Source organism: Ranitomeya imitator, chromosome 1 (assembly GCF_032444005.1).
Source record: "Ranitomeya imitator isolate aRanImi1 chromosome 1, aRanImi1.pri, whole genome shotgun sequence".
In the NCBI taxonomy this organism is placed as follows: Eukaryota; Metazoa; Chordata; class Amphibia; order Anura; family Dendrobatidae; genus Ranitomeya; species Ranitomeya imitator.
Genome location: NC_091282.1, coordinates 576,318,163 through 576,344,993, shown reverse-complemented (window position 1 = coordinate 576,344,993; position 26,831 = coordinate 576,318,163). Strand labels below are relative to the sequence as shown.

At 43.8% G+C, this 26,831-nt stretch overlaps 1 protein-coding gene across 6 annotated transcripts in view; it reads right to left on the bottom strand.

The window, feature by feature from the left end:
* The window catches only part of MISP (mitotic spindle positioning), a 602,516-nt gene that overhangs the window by 14,942 nt on the left and 560,743 nt on the right, over positions 1-26,831 (bottom strand). For 4 of the 6 annotated variants that reach the window (XM_069767843.1, XM_069767844.1, XM_069767841.1 and 1 more), the window contains one exon: positions 18,187-18,326. The exons of 1 other annotated variant lie outside the window; for it this stretch is intronic. In XM_069767843.1, coding sequence (XP_069623944.1) covers positions 18,187-18,246 — 60 coding nt within the window. In that variant the 5' untranslated portion in view covers positions 18,247-18,326. Of the gene's footprint in view, positions 1-17,789; positions 17,855-18,186; positions 18,327-26,831 lie in introns of those variants that run through there. One more of the 6 variants, XM_069767845.1, reaches the window with a different exon arrangement.

The following is a 26,831-nucleotide window of genomic DNA, read 5'->3' as shown; positions in this document are numbered from 1 at the left end:
CATTCTTGTTACTGAAGCTTGTCAATCGTAATTTAGCTTATAATAATTGGAAGGCATTTGAAATTGGGGGTCATTTGGCTAAAGTTGTGGGGGGTAGGACTGGTTCAAGTAATTAGTGGGCCCAGGAAATCTGGAACACGTCACGGCAGTGGAGCAGGGAGAGGTAAGTATTTAAACTTTGCAAGTGCTGTGATCCTGAGCAAGCAGGGGGGGCCCACTAGTTGGCATTGGCACTGGCACAGGGCCCCTCAAAGTACAGCGGTGTGTTTGCACGGCGGGGGCGCCTCCCACCGGCAGCAACACTTTTGCGTACTATGAGAGGCCCTGTGCCAGTGACGTCGCCAACTAGTATTCCTCCCCCTACCTGATGAAGGAACCTGCACTTTCATCTGCACCTTCCTCTTTGTCCCCGTGTAAGGTGGTATGGTATGCGGGAAGAGGAACCTGACTTTCAGCTGGGTCACAATCTTGCTGTGTAGCGTGCACAGGGAATTTTGCGTTCTGGGTCAATGTACCAGCAGATTCATCTATCACTGGCTGGGCAATGGGCAGGATGAGGAGGAAACACAGATATAGGCCCAAATAATAAAGTTGGCTAAATGCAGTTCAAAATTGGTAACACAGGACTAACCAGGGGGCATTGCAGTGGAGGACAACTGGAATGAGAGGCTGACACAGAGAGTAGGCCCAAATCAGTAAGTAGTCGAAATGCAGTTCAAAATTGGCAACCGTAGTAAACAGGCGGCACAGCTTTTTTCAGTGGAGGAGAACAGCAAGGAGTGGCAGACACCAATAGTAGGCCCCAACCCAACTAGTAGGCCAAATGCAGTCTAACATTAACAACTACTTAACGAGAGACTGAAAATGGAATTTCAGGACAGGAAACCAGGAGAACAGCAAGGAGCGGCAGACACTGATAGTAGGCCCCAAACCAACTAGTACGCCAAATGCAGTTGTTCCATTTAACCACTATTTTACAAGTGCCTGAAGATAGAAGCTCAGGAAAGGCAACCTGGAGAACACCTTGGAGTGGAACACACCGTCTCTACACCCCATACCCAATTTGTAGGCCTAATGCAGTGTAGTTTCCAACAACTACTAAACGAGAGCCTGAAGATCGAAGCAATGGAGAGGAAACCTGGGGAACACCTTGGAGTGCAACACACCATCTCTCTACACCCCATACCCAATTTGTAGGCCTAATGCAGCGTAGTTTCCAACAACTACTAAACGAGAGCATTAAGATCGAAGCAATGGCGAGGAAACCTGGGGAACACCTTGGAGTGGAACGCACCATCTCTATACACCCCATACCCATTTTGTAGGCCTAATGCAGTGTAATTCCCAACAACTACTAAACGAGAGCCTGAAGATCGAAGCAATGGAGAGGAAACCTGGGTAACACCTTGGAGTGCAACACACCATCTCTCTACACCCCATACCCAATTTGTAGGCCTAATTCAGCGTAGTTTCCAACAACTACTAAACGAGAGCATGAAGATCGAAGCAATGGAGAGGAAACCTGGGGAACACCTTGAAGTGCAACACACCATCTCTCTACACCCCATACCCAATTTGTAGGCCTAATGCAGTGTAGTTTTCTACAACTACTAAACGAGAGTCGGAAGACCGAAGCAATGTGGACGAAACCTGGGGAACACCTTGGAGTGTAACACACCATCTCTCTACACCCCATACCCAATTTGTAGGCCTAATGCAGCGTAGTTTCCAACAACTACTAAACGAGAGCATGAAGATCGAAGCAATGGAGAGGAAACCTGGGGAACACCTTGGAGTGGAACACACCATCTCTCTACACCCCATACCCATTTTGTAGGCCTAATGCAGCGTAGTTCCCAACAACTACTAAACGAGAGCCTGAAGATCGAAGCAATGGAGAGGAAACCTGGGGAACACCTTGGAGTGCAACACACCATCTCTCTACACCCCATACCCAATTTGTAGGCCTAATGCAGCGTAGTTTCCAACAACTACTAAACGAGAGCATGAAGATCGAAGCAATGGCGAGGAAACCTGGGGAACACCTTGGAGTGCAACACACCATCTCTCTACACCCCATACCCAATTTGTAGGCCTAATGCAGTGTAGTTCCCAACAACTACTAAACGAGAGCCTGAAGATCGAAGCAATGGAGAGGAAACCTGGGGAACACCTTGGAGTGCAACACACCATCTCTCTACACCCCATACCCAATTTGTAGGCCTAATGCAGTGTAGTTTTCTACAACTACTAAACGAGAGTCGGAAGACCGAAGCAATGTGGACGAAACCTGGGGAACACCTTGGAGTGTAACACACCATCTCTCTACACCCCATACCCAATTTGTAGGCCTAATGCAGCGTAGTTTCCAACAACTACTAAACGAGAGCATGAAGATCGAAGCAATGGCGAGGAAACCTGGGGAAACACCTTGGAGTGGAACGCACCATCTCTCTACACCCCATACCCATTTTGTAGGCCTAATGCAGTGTAGTTCCCAACAACTACTAAACGAGAGTCGGAAGACCGAAGCAATGTGGACGAAACCTGGGGAACACCTTGGAGTGTAACACACCATCTCTCTGCACCCCATACCCAGTTTGTAGGCCTAATGCAGCGTAGTTTCCAACAACTACTAAACGAGAGCATGAAGATCGAAGCAATTGAGAGGAAACCTGGGGAACACCTTGGAGTGGAACACACCATCTCTCTACACCCCATACCCAATTTGTAGGCCTAATGCAGTGTAGTTTTCTACAACTACTAAACGAGAGTCGGAAGACCGAAGCAATGTGGACGAAACGTGGGGCACACCTTGGGGCGGCAGACACCGTTAGTAGGCCCTACCAAAGTTGTACCCCCAATGCAGTTTTAAAATTCCTAGAGGCTGAAAACAAGACTATTGACGCTCAGCTTTTTTCAAAGGAACACAGCTGAATTGAGTGGCGCAGACAGACACAGGTAGTAGGCCTTAAACCAAAAATGTGGCTCACTGCAGCCTAAAAAAGTTACAGGGGTACACAGGCAGCATTGCTCTGGGCAGTGGAGGACAATTTCAATAGTGGACCACAGACAGACTTTGTACGCCTACTATTAAAAAAAGGATGCTCTATGCAATTAAAAATCGGTTCCAGGGGTCCACGGGCAGCAGTGGTGTGGTCAGTGGACGAGTATTGGAAGGAGGGACCGCAGACAGGCGTAGTAGGCCTAACATAACAAAATTAGGCTGTAGGCACTTTACAAATGGTTCCAGGGGTACACGGGCAGCAGTGGTGTGGTCAGCGGAGGAAAATTTGAATTAGGGACTGCAGACAGACTTTGCAGGCTGTCCCCTGTGGACCATGCATCCAACACATTAACCCAGTGCGCCGTAATGGACACATAATTTTTTGTGGACATGCCTACTGGTCCATGCGTCTCTTGTCAGGTGCACCTTTCTACTGTTTGATTGCCTGAGTGCTATGACAATGCAGACTTTTTCATGCCGGTGGAGGGCTGGGATGGCTTTTCTCGCAAAAGAAATGTCGACTGGGTAGCTTGAAACGTGGTACAGCGTAGTTCATCTGGGCTTTCTAAATATAAAACAAAGAAAAAAAGGAGGCTCCATGCACTTTCAGCTGGGTTCCAGGGGTACACGGCTAGCATTGGTCTGGTCAGTGGAGAACTATTGGAAGGAAGCACCGCAGACAGGCTTCGAAGGCATAACATAAAAAAATTGGGCTGTAGGCACTTTCTAATTGGTTCCAGGGGTACACGGGCAGCAGTGGCCTGGTCAGTGTAGTAGTAGTAGAAAGAACGGACCGCAGACAGGCTTCGAAGGCCTAACATAAAAAAATTGGGCTGGCTGTAGGCAATTTTAAATTGGTTCCAGGGGAACACGGGCAGCAGTGGCCTGGTCAGTGTAGTAGTAGTAGAAAGAACGGACCGCAGACAGGCTTCGAAGGCCTAACATAAAAAAATTGGGCTGGCTGTAGGCAATTTAAAATTGGTTCCAGGGGAACACGGGCAGCAGTGGTCTGGTCAGTGGAGGCCTAGTGGAAGGAGTGACCGCAGACAGGCATCGAAGGCCTAACATAATAACAGATGGCTGTAGGCAATTTTAAATTGGTTCCAGGGGAACACGGGCAGCAGTGGCCTGGTCAGTGTAGTAGTAGTAGAAAGAACGGACCGCAGACAGGCTTCGAAGGCCTAACATAAAAAAATTGGGCTGGCTGTAGGCAATTTTACATTGGTTCCAGGGGAACACGGGCAGCAGTGGTCTGGTCAGTGTAGTAGTAGTAGAAAGAACGGACCGCAGACAGGCTTCGAAGGCCTAACATAAAAAAATTGGGCTGGCTGTAGGCAATTTTAAATTGGTTCCAGGGGAACACGGGCAGCAGTGGTCTGGTCAGTGGAGGCCTAGTGGAAGGAGTGACCGCAGACAGGCATCGAAGGCCTAACATAATAACAGATGGCTGTAGGCAATTTTAAATTGGTTCCAGGGGAACACGGGCAGCAGTGGCCTGGTCAGTGTAGTAGTAGTAGAAAGAACGGACCGCAGACAGGCTTCGAAGGCCTAACATAAAAAAATTGGGCTGGCTGTAGGCAATTTAAAATTGGTTCCAGGGGAACACGGGCAGCAGTGGTCTGGTCAGTGGAGGCCTAGTGGAAGGAGTGACCGCAGACAGGCATCGAATGCCTAACATAATAACAGATGGCTGTAGGCAATTTTAAATTGGTTCCAGGGTAACATGGGCAGCAGTGGCCTGGTCAGTGTAGTAGTAGTAGAAAGAACGGACCGCAGACAGGCTTCGAAGGCCTAACATAAAAAAATTGGGCTGGCTGTAGGCAATTTAAAATTGGTTCCAGGGGATCACGGGCAGCAGTGGTCTGGTCAGTGGAGGCCTAGTGGAAGGAGTGACCGCAGACAGGCATCGAAGGCCTAACATAATAACAGATGGCTGTAGGCAATTTTGAATTGGTTCCAGGGGAACACGGGCAGCAGTGGCCTGGTCAGTGTAGTAGTAGTAGAAAGAACGGACCGCAGACAGGCTTCGAAGGCCTAACATAAAAAAATTGGGCTGGCTGTAGGCAATTTAAAATTGGTTCCAGGGGAACACGGGCAGCAGTGGTCTGGTCAGTGGAGGGCTAGTGGAAGGAGTGACCGCAGACAGGCATCGAAGGCCTAACATAATAACAGATGGCTGTAGGCAATTTTAAATTGGTTCCTGGGGAACACGGGCAGTAGTGGCCTGGTCAGTGTAGTAGTAGTAGAAAGAACGGACCGCAGACAGGCTTCGAAGGCCTAACATAAAAAAATTGGGCTGGCTGTAGGCAATTTTACATTGGTTCCAGGGGAACACGGGCAGCAGTGGTCTGGTCAGTGGAGGCCTAGTGGAAGGAGTGACCGCAGACAGGCATCGAAGGCCTAACATAATAACAGATGGCTGTAGGCAATTTTAAATTGGTTCCAGGGGAACACGGGCAGCAGTGGCCTGGTCAGTGTAGTAGTAGTAGAAAGAACGGACCGCAGACAGGCTTCGAAGGCCTAACATAAAAAAATTGGGCTGGCTGTAGGCAATTTTACATTGGTTCCAGGGGTACACGGGCAGCAGTGGTGTGGTCAGTGGAGGCCTAGTGGAAGGAGTGACCGCAGACAGGCATCAAAGGCCTAACATAATAACATATGGCTGTAGGCAATTTTAAATTGGTTCCAGGTGAACATGGCCAGCAGTGGCCTGGTCAGCGGAGGATGATTGTAATGAGTGTCTGCCAGTTAGTAGTCCAAAACAATACATAAATGTGGATGTCTCACATTAAAATCCAGCGAAAACACTAAAGGGTGCAATCTTTAGGTACAGGGGTGGGATCCTCTGCGTTGTTTCTGACCTACTAATTTGGCGCAAAGATTTTACTTGGGTAAATAGAGGACACTGCCCCTGACTATGTTAAGTACCATTATACATGTCAACACAATGGTATTGTCAGTGGCAGGAATGGAAGGATGTCAGCGCATAGTCTAAACATTGGTGGAAGTGTGAGAGATAATTGTGGAAGTGGCAGAGCAATGTTTGACCTGGGGGTGGGTGAACTCTCTTGTGGACGGCGGTACAGGCCCAGGGTCCCTCATGTTACAACAGTGTGTCTGACGTTGGGTGCGCACCACCACCGCCAGAGACAGTTTATTGTACTATGAGGGACCCAGTGGCAGTGCTGTCGACCAAAAGCGGGCACACCCACCTCTTCAGACAAACAGCACTCTCACGGGTGCTTGCGCCAAGTCGCGATACCACGGCCCCGTGTGGGGAGTTTGGCCATTTAGGGAGGTGTAAACATGTCGTATGCTGGACAATCAGCTGCTGCAAATTAAGACATTTGAAAAGTCATTCACAGTAGTCCACAGGCAAGAGCTTTTCATAGGAAACCTAGGTGTCGCCCGGGCAAGGTGGGGCAAAAGAATTCGAAATCCAGTTGTGGTTCATTTTAATGAATGTTAGATCATCAACATTTTGTGTAGCCAGACGAGTCCTTTTTTCGCTTAATATTGAACCTGCAGCACTGAATACTCTTTCTGATAGGACACTAGCTGCCGGGCAAGCAAGCTCCTGCAATGCATATTCAGCCAATTCTGGCCAGGTGTCTAATTTTGATGCCCAGTAATCAAATGGGAATGACGGTTGAGGGAGAACATCGATAAGGGATGAAAAATAGTTTGTCACCATACTGGACAAATGTTGTCTCCTGTCACTTTGAATTGATGCAGCAGTACCTGTCCTGTCTGCGGTCATAGCAAAATCACTCCACAACCTGGTCAGAAAACCCCTCTGTCCAACGCCACTTCTGATTTGTGCACCCCTAACACTCCTGGTCTGCTGCCCCCTGGAGCTCGTGTGAGAACGATCACGGGCGCTGTGTGCTGGGAATGCCTGAAGCAAACGGTCCACAAGAGTTGATTGTTTTGTTGCTAATATTAGTTCCAAGTTCTCATGTGGCATAATATTTTGCAATTTGCCTTTATAGCGAGGATCAAGGAGGCAGGCCAACCAGTAATCGTCATCGTTCATCATTTTAGTAATGCGTGTGTCCCTTTTGAGGATACGCAAGGCATAATCCGCCATGTGGGCCAAAGTTCCAGTTGTCAAATCTGCGGTTGTGCTTGGTTGAGGGGCAGTTGCAGGCAAATCTACGTCACTTGTGTCCCTCAAAAAACCAGAACCCGGCCTTGCCACGCCACCAATTTCCAGTGCCCCCGGGAAAGCTTCCTCATTAAAAATATACTCATCCCCATCATCCTCCTCGTCCTCCACCTCCTCTTCGCCCGCTACCTCGTCCTGTACACTGCCCTGACCAGACAATGGCTGACTGTCATTAAGGCTTTCCTCTTCCTCTGGTGCAGACGCCTGATCCTTTATGTGCGTCAAACTTTGCATCAGCAGACGCATTAGGGGGATGCTCATGCTTATTATGGCGTTGTCTGCACTAACCAGCCGTGTGCTTTCCTCAAAACACAACTGTTTCCTAGACCGTGGGCTAGGCACAACTGTCCCGAAATTGATGTCCCCTGTGGACCCTGCATCCACCACATTCACCCAGTGTGCCGTGATGGACACGTAACGTCCCTGGCCATGCCTACTGGTCCATGCATCTGTAGTCAGGTGCACCTTTGTACTCACAGATTGCCTGAGTGCATGGACGATGCGCTGTTTAACATGCTGGTGCAGGGCTGGGATGGCTTTTCTGGAAAAAAAGTGTCGACTGGGTAGCTCGTAGCGTGGTTCAGCGTACTCCATCAGGGCTTTGAAAGCTTCGCTTTCAACTAACCGGTAGGGCATCATCTCTAACGAGATTAGTCTAGCTATGTGGGCGTTCAAACCCTGTGTACGCGGATGCGAGGATAAGTACTTCCTTTTTCTAACTAGAGTCTCATGTAGGGTGAGCTGGACTTGAGAGCTGGAGATCGTGGAACTAGCGGGTGTGCCGGTGGACATGGCAGACTGAGAGACGGTTGGAGACGGTATTGTTTCCGCCGATGCCCTAGATGCAGTATTTCCTCCAACGAAACTGGTGATTCCCTGACCCTGACTGCTTTGGGCTGGCAAAGAAACCTGCACAGATACTGCCGGTGGTGAAGAAAGTGGTGGCCTTACAGTGACGGAAGGGATGTTGCGTTGCTGAGTAGCTTCATTGGCCGAGTGTGCTACAACCTTAAGGGACGTTTGGTAGTTAGTCCAGGCTTGCAAATGCATGGTGGTTAAATGTCTATGCATGCAACTTGTATTGAGACTTTTCAGATTCTGACCTCTGCTTAAGCTAGTTGAACATTTTTGACAGATGACTTTGCGCTGATCAATTGGATGTTGTTTAAAAAAATGCCAGACTGCACTCTTCCTAGCATCGGATCCCTTTTCAGGAATTGCAGACTGAGCTTTAACCGGATGGACACGCTGTCCTCCAACAGTTTTTTGCTTTGCCACGCGTTTTGGGCCAGATACGGGCCCGGCAGATGGAACCTGTTGCGATGTTGATGCCTGCTGCGGCCCCTCCTCCTCCGCTTCAGAACTACTGCCGCCTGCACCCTGTTCCCCCAATGGCTGCCAATCGGGGTCAACAACTGGGTCATCTATAACCTCCTCTTCTAGCTCGTGTGCAACTTCGTCTGTGTCACCGTGTAGGTCGGTGGTACAGCGTTCGTGACGGGGCAACATAGTCTCATCAGGGTCTGATTCTGGATCAGTACCCTGAGAGGGCAATGTTGTGGTCTGAGTCAAAGGACCAGCATAGTAGTCTGGCTGTGGCTGTGCATCAGTGCACTCCATGTCAGAATCTACTTGTAATGGGCATGGCCTGTTAACTGTTTCACTTTCTAAGCCAGGGACGGTATGTGTAAAGAGCTCCATGGAGTAACCCGTTGTGTCGCCTGCTGCATCCTTCTCTCTTGTTGTTGTTTTTGCTGAAGAGGACAAGGAAGCGACTTGTCCCTGACCGTGAACATCCACTAACGACGCGCTGCTTTTAGATTTGCCAGTTTCAAAGAGGAGGCAAAAGAGCTAGAGGCTGAGTCAGCAAGGTAAGCCAAAACTTGCTGTTGCTGCACCGGCTTTAAAAGCGGTTTTCCCACTCCCAGAAAAGGGAGCGTTCGAGGCCTTGTGTAGCCAGACGACGAACCTGGCTCCACAGCTCCAGACTTAGGTGGAATAACTTTTTTCCCACGACCACCTGATGCTCCACTACCACTACCATCATTACCAGCTGACAATGAACGCCCACGGCCACGACCTCTTCCACCAGACTTCCTCATTGTTTTAAAAACTTAACCAAAGTAACTTTATTTGTTGCTGTCAAACAACTTACACGGTGAGCTATAACTTATGTATGATTTCGATATCCCTTTACAGGTTGGTGAAACCGCAAGGAAAATCAGGCACAATGTTACACACTCTGTTTTCTGTGGCACTAAATCAGAGAGATGCCACACACGCAGGACTGTCACTCAAGCACAAATGTCAATATTAATCTACCACTGTTTTTTTTTTTTTTTTTTTTTAAGGAAACTTTAGAAACAAAATTAAATAAAATGATTTATTCAGGAAGAATTTAGAAACAAAATAAAATAAAATGATTTTTTCAGGGAGAATTTAGAAACCCCAAAAAAAAGAAAATAGCCTTTCTATGGCCCAGTGCCCACTATTTGAGAGAGAGAGAGATGGCACACCCAGGAGTCAGGAGTGGCACACAAGCAGAAAGGGCAATATTAATCTCCCACTGACTTTTTTTTTTCAGGGAGACTTTAGAAACAAAATTAAATGAAATGATTTATTCAGGAAGAATTTAGAAACAAAAAAAAAAATAGGCTTTCTATGGCCCACTGAGTGAGAGATGGCACACACAGGAGTCAGGAGTGGCACACAAGCCCAGAGGCCAATATTTATCTCCCACTGATTGATTGATTTATTGATTTTTTCAGGTAGAATTTAGAAACCAAATCAACCCCCCCAAAAAATTGGCTTTCTATGGCCCACTGAGTGAGAGATGGCACACACAGGAGTCAGGAGTGGCACACAAGCCCAGAGGCCAATATTTATCTCCCACTGATTGATTTATTGATGTTTTCAGGTAGAATTTAGAAACCAAATCAACAAAAAGAAAAAAAATAGCCTTTCTATGGCCCAGTGACTGCCCACTAGTTGAGAGAGAGAGATGGCACACCCAGGAGTCAGGAGTGGCACACAAGCAGAAAAGGCAATATTAATCTCCCACTGACTTTTTTTTTCAGGGAGACTTTAGAAACAAAATTAAATAAAATGATTTATTCAGGAAGAATTTAGAAACAAAATAAAATAAAATGATTTTTTCAGGTAGAATTTAGAAACCAAAAAAAAAAGAAAATAGCCTTTCTATGGCCCAGTGCCCACTATTTGAGAGAGAGAGATGGCACACCCAGGAATCAGGAGTGGCACACAAGCAGAAAGGGCAATATTAATCTCCCACTGATTTTTTTTTTTTTTTCGGGGAGACTTTAGAAACAAAATTAAATAAAATGATTTATTCAGGAAGAATTTAGAAACAAAATAAAATAAAATGATTTTTTCAGGGAGAATTTAGAAACCCCCAAAAAAAGAAAATAGCCTTTCTATGGCCCAGTGCCCACTATTTGAGAGAGAGAGATGGCACACCCAGGAGTCAGGAGTGGCACACAAGCAGAAAGGGCAATATTAATCTCCCACTGACTTTTTTTTTTTCAGGGAGACTTTAGAAACAAATTTAAATAAAATGATTTATTCAGGAAGAATTTAGAAACAAACAAAAAAAAAATAGGCTTTCTATGGCCCACTGAGTGAAAGATGGCACACACAGGAGTCAGGAGTGGCACACAAGCCCAGAGGCCAATATTTATCTCCCACTGATTGATTGATTTATTGATCTTTTCAGGTAGAATTTAGAAACCAAATCAACCCAAAAAAAAAAAGGCTTTCTATGGCCCACTGAGTGAGAGATGGCACACACAGGAGTCAGGAGTGGCACACAAGCCCAGAGGCCAATCTTTATCTCCCACTGATTGATTTATTGATTTTTTCAGGTAGAATTTAGAAACCAAATCAACAAAAAGAAAAAAAAATAGCCTTTATATGGCCCAGTGACTGCCCACTAGTTGAGAGAGAGAGATGGCACACCCAGGAGTCAGGAGTGGCACACAAGCAGAAAGGGCAATATTAATCTCCCACTGACTTTTTTTTTTCAGGGAGACTTTAGAAACAAAATTAAATAAAATGATTTATTCAGGAAGAATTTAGAAACAAAAAAAAAAAAAAAAGGCTTTCTATGGCCCACTGAGTGAGAGATAGCACACACAGGAGTCAGGAGTGGCACACAAGCCCAGAGGCCAATATTTATCTCCCACTGATTGATTGATTTATTGATTTTTTCAGGTAGAATTTAGAAACCAAATCAACCCCAAAAAAAAATAGGCTTTCTATGGCCCACTGAGTGAGAGATGGCACACACAGGAGTCAGGAGTGGCACACAAGCCCAGAGGCCAATATTTATCTCCCACTGATTGATTTATTGATTTTTTCAGGTAGAATTTAGAAACCAAATCATCAAAAAGAAAAAAAATAGCCTTTCTATGGCCCAGTGACTGCCCACTAGTTGAGAGAGAGAGATGGCACACCCAGGAGTCAGGAGTGGCACACAAGCAGAAAGGGCAATATTAATCTCCCACTGATTTTTTTTTATTTTTTCTGGGAGTATTTAGAAACCCAATAAAAAAAAAAAATTAATAGGCTTTCTATGGCCCACTATTTGAGAGAGAGATGGCACACTCAGGACTGGCACACAAGCCCAAAGGCCAATATTAATCTCCCACTGTATTTTTTTTATCAGGGAGAATTTATAAACCCCACAAAAAAAATACAGAAAAATGAAAAGGCTTTCTATGGCCCACTATGTGAGAAAGATGGCACACACAGGGATGGCACTCTAGCAGAAATGCCAAATTGCCAATCTTAATCTCCCACCAAAAAAAAAAAAAAAAAAAACCAGGGACTGTCCTACAATTACTATCTCCCTGCAGTGATCTCTGCCAGGTATGGCAGGCAGCAATAAGGAGTGGACTGATGCACAAATGAAATAAAAAGTGTGGACAAACAAAAAAGATAGCTGTGCAGAAAGGAAGGAACAAGAGGATTTGTGCTTTGAAAAAAGCAGTTGGTTTGCACAGCGGCGTACACACAGCAATGCAGCTATCAGGGAGCCTTCTAGGGCAGCCCAATGAGCTACAGCGCTGAGAAAAAAAAAATGTTGCCTCCACTGTCCCTGCAAACCGAAGGTGGTGTTGGACAGTGGAAATCGCTACAGCACAAGCGGTTTTGTGGTTAATGGACCCTGCCTAACGCTATCCCTGCTTCTGACGAAGCGGCAGCAACCTCTCCCTATGCTCAGATCAGCAGCAGTAAGATGGCGGTCGGCGGGAACGCCTCTTTATAGCCCCTGTGACGCCGCAGACAGCAAGCCAATCACTGCAATGCCCTTCTCTAAGATGGTGGGGACCAGGACCTATGTCATCACGCTGCCCACACTCTGCGTTCACCTTCATTGGCTGAGAAATGGCGCTTTTTGCATCATTGAAACGCGACTTTGGCGCGAAAGTCGCGTACCGCATGGCCGACCACGCACAGGGGTCGGATCGGGTTTCATGAAACCCGACTTTGCCAAAAGTCGGCGACTTTTGAAAATGAACGACCCGTTTCGCTCAACCCTAGTCCCAACATTTTGTGCCACTTTTAGCTGCGTAAAAATGTTACGACTTTTCTCATTTTAATGCCACTTTCTCCCAGTTCCTCGAAAGTGGGTAGAGCCTGGGTGAAACAGGGGTGTAACGACACAATTCGTCAAATTCAGGGCAAGCTGTGGCATTCGTTACAGCAGAAATCTTGGTAAGATCTTGGTGTACACATGGAGTTGCACATAAGTAGATTGCTGGTCTTGATGAATCAGGTGATAACCTTGTATGTGTACATTTCATCTGTGATGCTGATCAAACGTGGTCTACAAAAATACATGGACATGTGAACAGACCCACAGACTACAATATACATGCTATCTATCCGTGATAAACAAGGAGAGAACACATATGTGACTCCCAGATGACTGAATGAGACCTAATAGTAAGGAAATTGGAGTTTCCATGATTTTTCAGTTGTTGAGAAACATGAAGACCAATTTTCTCATTCCCTATAAGGGAACAGAAGAGGGTACTGATGTGTGATTTGGCTCTGTGGGAAAAAGAAAACATTAAGTTTGTAGCTTGATACAGTTGTTTAGAGAAGGCAATTCATTTGGAGGGCTTTTTCTCGCTCTACACATTTAAGTTCCCAAGAGTATTGGAAATTCTGTATGTCCAATATAAATAGTTTGATGTTCTTGGGTATTTGAGATCATAGATTTATAGCTTTGTCGTTCTAATGGTTCCAAGACATCACTAATGGGAGGAGAGAATATAGAGGTCCAGGATCAGAGGTGTAGGCTCTGGTATGCACTGTAGATCCTATAGCTGCCTTATGCCTAGAGAAGTGATACGACCATCCATAGGTGTTCAGGGTGAAAAATAAATATATTCATTTTAACTTAATTAGTCCTTTGCAGCTGATAATTTGCCAATCAGTTAAAGTCTCTAAATATTTTTTCCCCATCAGGAAAGCACCAAAATAGTTAATTCAGTCCTGTTTTCTCATAAAAATATACAAACCTGTCAGATAATTCATGTAACCAAGGACATCTTGGATCAGAGACTGGTGCTGTTATTGCAGTCATGTATGTTTACAGGGAACATAGCACCCGTTTTTAAGTATCTAACCAAATACCACCACATTTATCTACTTCTTTACTGCAGCCCACAAATGTGTCTATCATCTCCTAACTTCTCCTACAGTGGCTTGCAAAAGTATTCACCCCTCACACCCCAATCAGCATTTTTTTGTGTTTTGCTACCTTATAACCTGGAATTTCACAGTTTTTTTTAGGGTTTGCATCAGTTCATGTAAAGCACATATTTGCCTACTAAAGTCCTATGAGTAACTAGAAGTTGCTTTCAAGTCATGATAGCCGATAACAAATACTCCCATGAAAATTTATAATCAATCTTTATTAAATAGAAATGAACATACAGCAATAAAAACAACAATAGAAGAAGGATAAACTCTAGAGACTAGTAAATTTGGCAATTACCAATCAATTCCCATGCCCCCGGGAAATGTGCCTATCTGTTACATAATCAAAAAATGACGCTACTTAGTAGACATGATGTTTTTGAGCCCACATAGAGAAAGGTAAATCTCCGAATCACTATGAAAATAAATACATGAATATAATGAATATTAAACATCAATAATAGACTTCCTCCCCCTAGTGGTCTAGTACTCAAAGTGGCTATAAACACATATATTGAGCAATAAATGCAAGTAAAGTACAAAGTGAGTAAATGCCATTTGGATCAGGACTGACATTGCGCACATAGATATGTATCCACCCCACAAATGTCACACAATTCTGGGAATAAAGTACAAATGCTTCAAACATGAAAGATAGTGTGACACTGACGAGGCTAACACATACCGAAGGGAGATGACAGTGTAAATAAAACTAGCACTGCCACAAAAAAAGGTGAAGCCAGTGAATGCCATATAAAAAATGTATGTACAGTATATATATATATATACATATATATAAAAAATACCTGGAGGACTCCTTGGTGCATTGGCAGCTCAGCACTTGCTGTGGGCAGCAATGTGTCATCAAGATGTCACTCTGGCTCTGCTCCTGCATGACACGCTCCGGGGCATGTCTACATGGGAGGGCATGCATCTGGATGTCGCATCTGGGAGACTTCATGACAACGTTTCCAGCACACAGATGACCTATTGATGCAGCTGATAAAAAACATAGACCACTAGGGAGAGGTAGTCTATTACTGGTGTTTATCATTATGTTCTTGTATTTATTTAGTTATCTATATTTATATAGTGACTCGCAGATTTACCTTTCTCTGTGTGGGCTCAAAAACATCATGTCTACTAAGTAACATCATTTTTTGATTGATTACCGTATGTAACAGATGAGCACATTTCCCATAGGCATGGGAATTGATTTGTAATTGTCAAGTTTACTAGTCTCTGCAATTTATCCTTCATTTGTATTGTTGTTTTTATTGCTGTGTTAATTTGTATTTAATAAAGATTGATTTATAAATTTTAATGGGAGTATTTCTTTTTGGCTATTAAGAGCATGTCTACAACTGTGAACATTTGGTTTTCTTTTTATGGTGAAGCAAACAACAAATAAGATAAAATAAATTAAAACTTCAATGTGCATAACTATGCAACCCCCTAAAGTCAGTACTTTGTGGAGCCTCCTTTTGCAGCAATTACAGCTGCACTTTGGATAAGGCTCTATGAGCTTTCCACATTTGCCACTGGGATTTTTGCCCATACCTCAAAGCAACTGCTCCAGCTCCTTCAAGTTAGATTGTTTTCTCAAATGAACAGCAATCTTCAAGTCTGACCACAGATTATCAATTGGATTAAGGTCTGGGCTTTGACTAGGCCACTCCAAAACATTTACACGTTTCCCCTTAAACCACTAAGGTGTTGCTTTAGCAGAACACTTTAGGTCATTGTCTTGTTGGAAGGTGAACCTCCATTTCAGTCTCAAATTACTGACAGACTAAAACAGGTTTTGCTCAACAGTGTATTTCGCACATCCATTTTCCCCTTGACTCTGACCATTTTCCCTGTACCTGCTGCTCCCCTTGCCCATGCTGAGAGATTTGGTGGGCAGTCCTCTCTTGGCAGGTGTGTTGTGGTACCATGTTCTTTCCATTTGACTATAATTGATTTGATGGTGCTCCGGGGGATCATGAGAGACTGGGATATCTATTTTTATAACCTAATCCTGACTTGTAATGCTAAACAACTTTGTCCCTGACATGTTTGGAGATCTCCTTGGTCTTCATCGTGTTGTTTGGTTAGTGGTGCCTCTTATTTAATCGTGTTGCAGCCTCTGTGGCCTTTCAGAAAAGGTGAGTATATACTAATAGGTGTGCACTAGGTGTGCATATATTAATATGATCGGATCTGATAGGGATTATTGCTGAGGTGTCTGTGATTCCTCTGTTTTTCTAACTGCTGTTCTCTGACTTTGATTGAAGTGGCTGATGCATCTTGCGTCATCCACATGGCGCAATTAAATCTCGCACCTGCGCAGTAGCATCGCAGGCCCATCCAGGCACACTTTGCTCTGTAATTTCAGGTCCTATGTCCCTACGCTCCTAAGTAATGATAAACTGAAACAAAAAGGAATTGATAAGCAGGTTTTTTCCCCGGATGAGAATGCTGTTGCCTATTGTCTTGGTAATCCACCAATATTAAATAGGTGGAGTCTGGCTCTTTGCAGATCAGCTGCTAGTTAGTAGTGTGTGACCTGGATGTCGCAGCACTGACTGATTTAAGAGAATATGATAGTGCTGCCATACCCAGCACAGCTTCTACTAAGTGCACACATTAAGGCACTGAAGATGTAGCCCTCTGAACAATGAAGAGGCTGCAGCACAATAACACGGGCCCCTTTAAATACATGACGAGTGGAGGTAGCAAGAGTCAGACCCCACTGATCTGACATTGATGGCCTATCCTAGCAAAAGACCATTCATATTCTCAGACACCATATTTTTCCATATAAAGCACATTGCAAATTAAGGAAACTCCTTTATCTCCTTTTAGTTGCAGTAACGGCTTCAATTTTCAAGAGTCAACAATGTCAGTAAATTCTAACAGTAGTATTTTAGCTGCCCATGCATTGTATCCCCATTAGTCATTAGCAAATGGTGCCTTTTACATTAGAAGGTTGAATACTTTGTTTTCTGCATGCTTGGAGGCCTAAGGAGGAAGAACTGATGGTATTGCCTGACAATTGCGAGTAGTTTATTGGAACCCAGTAATGGACACACAAATGGATGTAAAATCACTCGTTTGCTCAGACATAAAGGAAGAAAAAGTTTAAACCTAATTTAGTGGTTAACTTGGTGGTGTCATTGGGCTACATAGGAAGGTGGGGTATGATGAGGAATAGTCCAGTAGTGCTGCATGCTGCTGATAACACAGTCTGCTGATAATTCCAGGAATGACTAAACGCTAACACAAACATGCTGACTACACATCTGAAGACAGGCGTACACACCATGCAAACACCACTAAAGTGAGGGTGCAAACTGGAGACAATCACAGATTCATGAAAGACCCCATAGTGTTGGGACAAAGTGGTCCATTAGCAGCCCAAAATACTGGGATATAAACATGGCCATTGTTTCTCCCAGGAGATGCAACCTCACAATGATGACGGTACAAAATAATGCCCTTACATGTATATGTCCTACAGACATGTTGTACAAACTAATTGTGGCTTGTAGTAACAAAAACCTTATTTTCTAGTGTTAAAGCTGACCCCATCTCAGAAGGCTATTTCTAACCCTGATAAACTGCTCAGTATTCTGTCGTGTCCTCACTTGTTTAGTTCTGTCCCTTATGAAGCTCCACAATCACCACTCCCTACGAATGAATTCCATTTTTACCTTATACACAGTTGTGTGAAAATCAATATTGATCTACCCACAATATTAATCTCGTGGGCAACATATTTCATCTCTGCCCTTTGCATCCTCAGCCTCCGTCTGCACAGTCCTAGGGTCTCCTCATCACTGTCACTACAGGCATTCCTTGTACCCACCCCTGATAATTTAGTTTCCTTCCACTTTCTCTCACCTTTTATTCCTGTGCCGCTGCCCTTTATGTCCAGTGCCCATGCTCTCTACTCTGAACTTGCAAAATGTGCATGATTAGGGACTGACAAAGCCCAGGGATCCCAGAGGCAGTGACACACCCAGGGCAGAGGAGGGACCTATACACAACTCTCATTAAGGGCTAATTTGGGAATATTTTAAAGTGTTAAGTGAGCTGAGAGTATTTTTGGATGGATGTGGAAGTGCCAAGGATGGGGTATGGGTGGCGCAGAATTTAGAAGGGCTTGTACATGAAAATTGTGTAACATACTGTACTATTCAGATCCTACAACTTATAGCTTACCTTACAGCACAATGATGCCACACATACAGTACAGAACATCGACTGCCACACACATCATGGAATGTTCTCCACTTACCTGCTCTCTTTTCTCTAAACTGCTGCATAGCACCTGCCAGGGGGAAGGGTATTTAAACATCCTGTCCGGTGTCAGGGGGTATTTTAGGAATCGGCACTGTTCAGAATATCACAGGAACAGCAAGAAGATATCTGTCAGTCCTGTAGAAGAGATCTCAGAATGAAGCTAAAAGGTAGAGAGAGCAATGAACTCCCCTGCAAGTGCCCTTGTAATAAAAAAATCAACTCATGTACATACCAAGAGACAATAAAACAATTCAGGCACTATCTTTTATCCCTTGTTATGAAAGTATTATGGGTTACAATAATAAATTATATTCACGTGATAACCTAAGGCCCGTAAATATATATGTGTAAAAGTTATAACTATTTATTCATGCACAGAGGAGAAAGATAGATAGATAGATAGATAGATAGACAGGGTCGGACTGGGGTGTCTGGGGCCCACCATTGGAATGGACTCAAGGGCCCACCCTACAGCTATATGCAAATATCTGTCAGTCGTTATCCCCATTATAGTGGAGCATCGACTGTAAAACACAGGCGGCTGCTGTACATCTATTGTGCGCCCCCATAACTGGGATGTACAATTACGGTATTTTACATTAATGGTTCTATTCTTAAAAGAAGTTATCACCTATCCATGGGCTCCACAGGATAGGTGATCACTTTGGTCCGAACATTAGAAACTACACCGATCGGAAGAATGAGGAAGTTTTACCCATGACCGGACACTTATCCCCATTTTAAAATGCAGCAGCAGTTCAGATGTCTGACAGCAGCCCCATTCATTCTCTTTGGGGGCTTCCAGAAAGAAACAAGAGCAGAACTCGCAGTCACAGAGTGAATGAACGGATCAGTGGTCAAATTGGACATACCGCTCCAGTCTAATGGTGATAAAAGTTCCACATTCTATCAACTGGGTCACAGCAGTCAGACACCCCCCCCCCCCCACCACCAATCAATACGTTATCACTAATTCTGTGATTACTTTTCTCACAGGAGAACCCCAGTAAGTGCATCTCTGACACTGTGATCCAAGTATCTAATCTCTAATGGAAATAAAGAATCTTTTCCTAATTAATATCAGAGATAACAGATGACTGCCATGTACAACACAATTCATTATTCCAAGACCAACAATACCCCATACAGGGAAGAAATGCCACCACACAATGGACAGATCACATGGTAACTGAATAATACAACATATTACCAGCATATAGGCTCCAAATAATACAACATACAAGGAGAAATACCACCATACTATAGCTAGACTACATATTCCACCACATAGTGACCGAATAATACAACATACAGAGGATAAGTGCTGCCATACTGTGATCAGACCACAAATTACCATCACATAGTGACCGAATAATATGTCATATAGGCGATAAATACCACCACACCATGACCAGACCATATATTACCATCACATAGTGAATGAATACTAAAATACTGATCATGAATACAAACCACAATACTAAGAACAATATTATTACCTCCAGTAACATTGTACACAATAGCTCTGTATATAGTGTCAGTGTACAGGTAATAGTGATCACCAGTGACTTTATACACAGGAGCTGTGTATATAGTGTATAGTGTACAGGTAATACAGTGGTCACTGGTGACATTATACACTGGAGCTCTATATATAGTATACAGGTAATACCGTGACCATCAGTGACATTATACACAGGAGTCCTGTATACAGTGTAACAGTGACATTATGCACAGGAGCTTTGTATATAGTGTCAGTGTACAGGTAATAGTGATCACCAGAGACATTATACACAGAAGCTCAGTATACAGTGTCGGTGTATAGGTAATACAGTGACCATCAGTGACATTATACACAGGAGCTCAGTATAGAGTGTACAGGTAATACAGTGATCACTAGTGACATTATACACAGTAGCTCAGTATACAGTGATCACTGGTGACATTAAACACAGTAGCTCTGTATATAGTGTAGAGTGTACAGGTAATTCAGGGATCACCAGGAATATTATGCACAGGAGCTCTGCATATAGTGTCAGTGTACACGTAATACAGTGATCACCAGTGACAATATGCATAGGAGCTCTGTATATAGTGTCAGTAGACAGGTAAGACAGTGATCACCACTGACATTATACACAGGGGCTAGTGATGTCTCTAGTTGAAGTCCTTCTTTGCATTTTTTCTATAGCCAGCAGACTGCCATCACTTCTTCCAGCCAGGACTCATCTCTGAAAAAAATAACACACAGTCCTCAATAGCTGATCACTTCCAGAGCACTTTCCCCACTTTTTCCCTGACTTCTATACTACGTCAGATGAAGAAAAAATGTGACGTAGTGCTGCCCTGCAGTAACAGTAACCCCCTTTTGTTCCCTCCATGGAAAACAGTTTCCTAAAAAGTAAATTATATTACAGTAGTAATAATGTCCCTAATTGGACTCTAAAGAAATTATGTTCCCCACTTGTCACCATAAACTGATATAGCATGTTCCTCATTCTGGCCCCCAAACAGTAATTAAGTCCCTCATCCTGGCCCACTTTATTTAATAATCTCGCCCATCCTGGCCACCTTTATTTAATAATCTCACCCAGCCTGGCCCCCTTTACTTTATAATATGCCCCAGCCTGGCTCCTTATGTCCCTGGCCCCCTATGTTCTTTCTGCAGCCTGGCCCCCAGATATCCATCCTGCCCCAAGCTATCCATACTGGCCCCCATATGTTCCTTGTCCTGATCCCCCATATATCTCTCCTGGATCTCCATATATCCATCCTGGTCCATTGCCCTGGCCTCCACCTCATAAATCCATCCTTCCTCCCCCCATATATCCATGTTGGACCCACTTATATATGCATCCTGGCTACCCCAAATAGCCTTTCTGGCCCTCCATATATTATGCAACCTGGCTCCCGCATATATGTGGAAATTCAAAAACTGAAAAGTGCAATATTATTCGGCCCCTTTAACTTAATACTTTGTTGCACCATCTTTTGCTGCAATTACAGCTGCAAGTCGCTTGGGTTATGTCTCTTACCAGATTTGTAAATCGAGAGACTGAAATTCTTGCCCATTCTTCCTTGGCAAACAGCTCGAGCTCAGTGAGGTTTGATGGAGATCGTTTGTGAACAGCAGTTTTCAGCTCTTTCCACAGATTCTCGATTGGATTGAGGTCGGAACTTTGACTTGGCCATTCTAACACCTGGATACATTTATTTGTGAACCATTCCATTGTAGATTTTGCTTTATGTTTGGGATCATTGTCTTGTTGGAAGACAAATCTCAGTCCCAGTCTCAGGTCTTTTGCAGACTTCAACAGGTTTTCTTCAAGAATGGTCATGTATTTGGCTCCATCCATCTTCCCATCAATTTAAACTATCTTCCCTGTCCCTGCTGAAGAAAAGCAGGCCCAAACCATGATGCTGCCATCACCATGTTTGACAATGGGGTGTGTTCAGGGTGATGAGCTGTGTTGCCTTTACACCAAACATATCGTTTGGCATTGTTACCAAAAAGTTTGATTTTGGTTTCATCTGAGCAGAGCACCTTCTTCCACATGTTTGGTGTGTCTCCAAAGTGGCTTGATGCAAACTTTAAACAACACTTTTTATGGATATCTTTGAGAAATGGCTTTCTTCTTGCTACTCTTCCATAAAGGCCAGATTTGTGCAGTGTACGACTGATTGTTGTCCTATGGACAGACTGTCCCACCTCAGCTGTAGATCTCTGCAGTTCATCCAGAGTGATCATGGGCCTCTTGGCTGCATCTCTGATCAGTCTTCTCCTTGTTGATGAAAATTTAGAGGGACGTCCGGGTCTTGGTAGATTTGCAGTGGTATGATACTCCTTCCATTTCAATATGATCGCTTGCACAGTGCTCCTTGGGATGTTTATAGTTTTGGAAATAATTTTGTATCCAAATCTGGCTTTAAACTTCTCCACAAAGGTATCACGGACCTGCCTGTTGTGTTCCTTGGTCTTCATGATGCTCTCTGTGCTTCAAACAGAACCCTGAGACTATCACAGAGGAGGTGCATTTATACGGAGACTTGATTACACACAGGTGGATTATAATTATCATTATTAAGCCTTTAGGACAACATTGGATCATTCAGATATCCACAATGAACTTCTGGAGTGAGTTTGCTGCACTGACAGTAAAGGGGCCAAATAATATTGCACGCCCCACTTTTCAGTTTTTGAATTTCCACAATGGTTTGGCTTTTATCCTAAGTCATGTGACAAGGCTCGTTAAAGGGTCGACATTGACTGTTAGGATTGCTACTTCCAATAGGTGGCATTAGAGTTCTAGTCCTCTTCCTCTCTAAAGCGACAATTTCTGAATTTCCACAAAAATTTAAAATAACCAATAAATTTCGTTCAACTTCACAAATGTGTTCCACTTGTTGTTGATTCTTCACCAAAAATTTACATTTGGTAATCTTTATGTTTGAAGCATGATATGTGGGAAAAGGTTGAAAAGTTCCAGAGGGCAGAATACTTTTGCAAGGCACTGCATATACACTGCTTGAAAAAATAAAGGGAACACTTGAACAACAGAAGATAACTCCAAGTAAATCAAACTTCTGTGAAATCAAACTGTCCACTTAGGAAGCAACACTGTTTGACAATCAATTTCACATGCTGTTGTGCAAATTGAATAGACAACAGATGGAAATTAGAAACAATAATACTAAAGCAGAACACGTGATACTGTAACCTTACATTGGGAAGACTACTAAGACAGAATGTCTATAATGGCCCAAAATTTCAGGACACTCCATTAGATACAAAAAAACAGAAAAACTGGAGTAAAAGTCAAAAAGATATACGGTACTTTATTAATACGCATAAAATATATATATAAAGGTCAAAAAGTCATTAAGTAATCTACTAAATACAGTATATAAACGCTAGATGACATGAGAGGGCAAAGTTATATTAAAGTGGATATGGGAAGCATAGACTGAGAAAGTATTTATCTAGTACCCAGTGGGTTTTCTAGGACATGCAAATAAGTCTGGCAGTCAGCATAGGTAACCATTTAGTACAAAATATCTCACATGATATAAACAACGTCAAGACAAAGGAATCCTCATTGTATCACCACCCCTGTTTACACATGCTACACCAGTTCATTTGAGTGGCACTAATATGGGCAAGAATATGCAATGATACAGTGCCTACAAGTAGTATTCAACCCCCTGCAGATTTAGCAGGTTTAATAAGATGCAAATAAGTTAGAGCCTTCAAACTTCAAACAAGAGCAGGATTTATTAACAGATGCATAAATCTTACAAACCAAAAAGTTTTGTTGCTCAGTTAAATTTTTATAAATTTTAAACATAAAAGTGTGGGTCAATTATTATTCAACCCCTATGTTTAATATTTTGTGGAATAACCTTTGTTTGCAATTACAGCTAATAATCGTCTTTTATAAGACCTGATCAGGCCGGCACAGGTCTCTGGAGTTATCTTGGCCCACTCCTCCATGCAGATCTTCTCCAAGTTATCTAGGTTCTTTGGATGTCTCATGTGGATTTTAATCTTGAGCTCCTTCCACAAGTTTTCAATTGGGTTAAGGTCGGGAGACTGACTAGGCCACTGCAACACCTTGATTTTTTGCCTCTTGAACCAGGCCTTGGTTTTCTTGGCTGTGTGCTTTGGGTCGTTGTCTTGTTGGAAGATAAAATGACGACCCATCTTAAGATCCTTGATGGAGGAGCGGAGGTTCTTGGCCAAAACCTCCAGGTAGGCCGTGCTATCCATCTTCCCATGGATGCGGACCAGATGGCCAGGCCCCTTGGCAGAGAAACAGCCCCACAGCATGATGCTGCCACCACCATGCTTGACTGTAGGGATCGTATTCTTGGGGTCGTATGTAGTGCCATCCAGTCTCCAAATGTCACGTGTGTGGTTGGCACCAAAGATCTCGATCTTGGTCTCATCAGACCACAGAACCTTGAACCAGTGAGTCTCAGAGTCCTCCAAGTGATCATGAGCAAACTGTAGACGAGCCTTGACATGACGCTTTGAAAGTAAAGGTACCTTACGGGCTCGTCTGGAACGGAGACCATTGCGGTGGAGTACGTTACTTATGGTATTGACTGAAACCAATGTCCCCACTGCCATGAGATCTTCCCGGAGCTCCTTCCTTGTTGTACTTGGGTTAGCCTTGACTCTTCGGACAAGCCTGGCCTCGGCACGGGAGGAAACTTTCAAAGGCTGTCCAGGCCGTGGAAGGCTAACAGTAGTTCCATAAGCCTTCCACTTCCGGATGATGCTCCCAACAGTGGAGACAGGTAGGCCCAACTCCTTGGAAAGGGTTTTGTACCCCTTGCCAGCCTTGTGACCCTCCACGATTTTGTCTCTGATGGCCTTGGAATGCTCCTTTGTCTTTCCCATGTTGACCATGTATGAGTGCTGTTCACAAGTTTGGGGAGGGTCTTAAATAGTCAGAAAAGGCTGGAAAAAGAGATAATTAATCCAAACATGTGAAGCTCATTGTTCTTTGTGCCTGAACTACTTCTTAATACTTTAGGGGAACCAAACAGAATTCTGGTGGGTTGAGGGGTTGAATAATAAATGACCCTCTGAAAAGACTTTTCACAATTTAAAAAAAAATAAACAAAGAAATAACATTCTTTTTTGCTGCAGTGCATTTCACACTTCCAGGCTGATCTACAGTTCAAATGTCACAGTGCCAAGTTAATTCCAAATGTGTAAACCTGCTAAATCTGCAGGGGGTTGAATACTACTTGTAGGCACTGTAAATGGCATTTACTTTCTGGCAGTATACATGTGTGAACAGGGGTGGTGTGCTATTAGAGTGATACATATATATACTGTATATATAGAGTGCTTTTTTTGCTCTCATTTTTTGCCCTCTAATTTCATCTAGCTTTTATATATGTAGTAGATTACATAATTATTTTTTGACCTTTATATATATATATATATATATATATATATTTTTTTTTTTTGTGTGTATTAATAAAGTATATCTTTTGGACTTTTACTCCAGTTTTTCAGTTTTTTTGTAACAGATGGAAATTATTGGCAATTATCAAGACACACTCAATAATGGAGTGGTTCTGCAGGTGGGAACCACAGACCACATCTCAGTACCAATGCTTTCTGGCTGATGTTTTGCTCACTTTTGAATGTTGTTTGTTCTTTCACACTTGTGGTAGCATGAGACGGACTCTACAACCCACACAAGTGGCTCAGGTAGTGCAGCTCATCCAGGATGGCACCTCAATGCGAGCTGTGGCAAGAAGGTTTGCTGTGTCTGTCAGTGTAGTGTCCAGAGGCTGGAGGCGCTACCAAGAGACAGGCCAGTACACCAGGAGATGTGGAGGGGGCCATAGGAGGGCAACAACCCAGCAGCAGAACCGCTACCTCAGCCTTTTTGCAAGGAGGAACAGGAGGAGCACTGCCAGAGCCTTGCAAACTCTCCTCCAGCAGGCCACAAATGTGCATGGGTCTGCACAATCGGTTAGAAACTGACTCCATGAGGATGGTCTGAGTGCCCGATGTCCACAGATGGGGTTGTGCTCACAGCCCAACACTGTGCAGGATGCTTTCCATTTGCCACAGAACACCAGGATTTCTAACCGTTTGTGCAGACACATGCACATTTGTTGCCTACTGAACATCATTTTGCAGGGCTCTGGCAGTGCTCCTCCTGTTTCTCCTTGCAAAAAGGCTGAGGTAGCGGTTCTGCTGCTGGGTCGTTGCCCTCCTATGGCCCCCTCCATGTCTCCTGGTGTACTGGCCTGTCTCCTGCTAGCGCCTCCAGCCTCTGGACACTATGCAGAAAGACACCGTAAACCTTACTACAGCTCGCAATGATGTGCCATCCTGGATGAGCTGCACTACCTGAGCCACTTGTGTGGGTTGTAGAGTCCGTCTCATGCTACCACGAATGTGAAAGCACAACCAACATTCAAAAGTGACCAAAATATCAGCCAGAAAGCATTGGTACTGAGATGTGGTCTGTGGTCCCCACCTGCAGAACCACTCCTTTATTGAGTGCGCCTTGATAATTGCCAATAATTTCCATCTGTCGTCTATTCCATTTGCATAACAGCATGTGTAATTGATTGTCAAACAGTGTTGCTTCCTAAGTGGACAGTTTGATTTCACAGAAGTTTGATTTACTTGGAGTCATATTCTGTTGTTTAAATGTTCCCTTTATTTTTTTGAGCAGTGTATATACAGTATATAGTATATATGGCCCCCCATATACAGTGGGGCAAAAAAGTATTTAGTCAGTCAGCAATAGTGCAAGTTCCACCACTTAAAAAGATGAAAGGCGTCTGTAATTTACATCATAGGTAGACCTCAACTATGGGAGACAAACTGAGAAAAAAAAATCCAGAAAATCACATTGTCTGTTTTTTAACATTTTATTTGCATATTATGGTGGAAAATAAGTATTTGGTCAGAAACAAAATTTCATCTCAATACTTTGTAATATATCCTTTGTTGGCAATGACAGAGGTCAAACGTTTTCTGTAAGTCTTCACAAGGTTGCCACACACTGTTGTTGGTATGTTGGCCCATTCCTCCATGCAGATCTCCTCTAGAGCAGTGATGTTTTTGGCTTTTCGCTTGGCAACACGGACTTTCAACTCCCT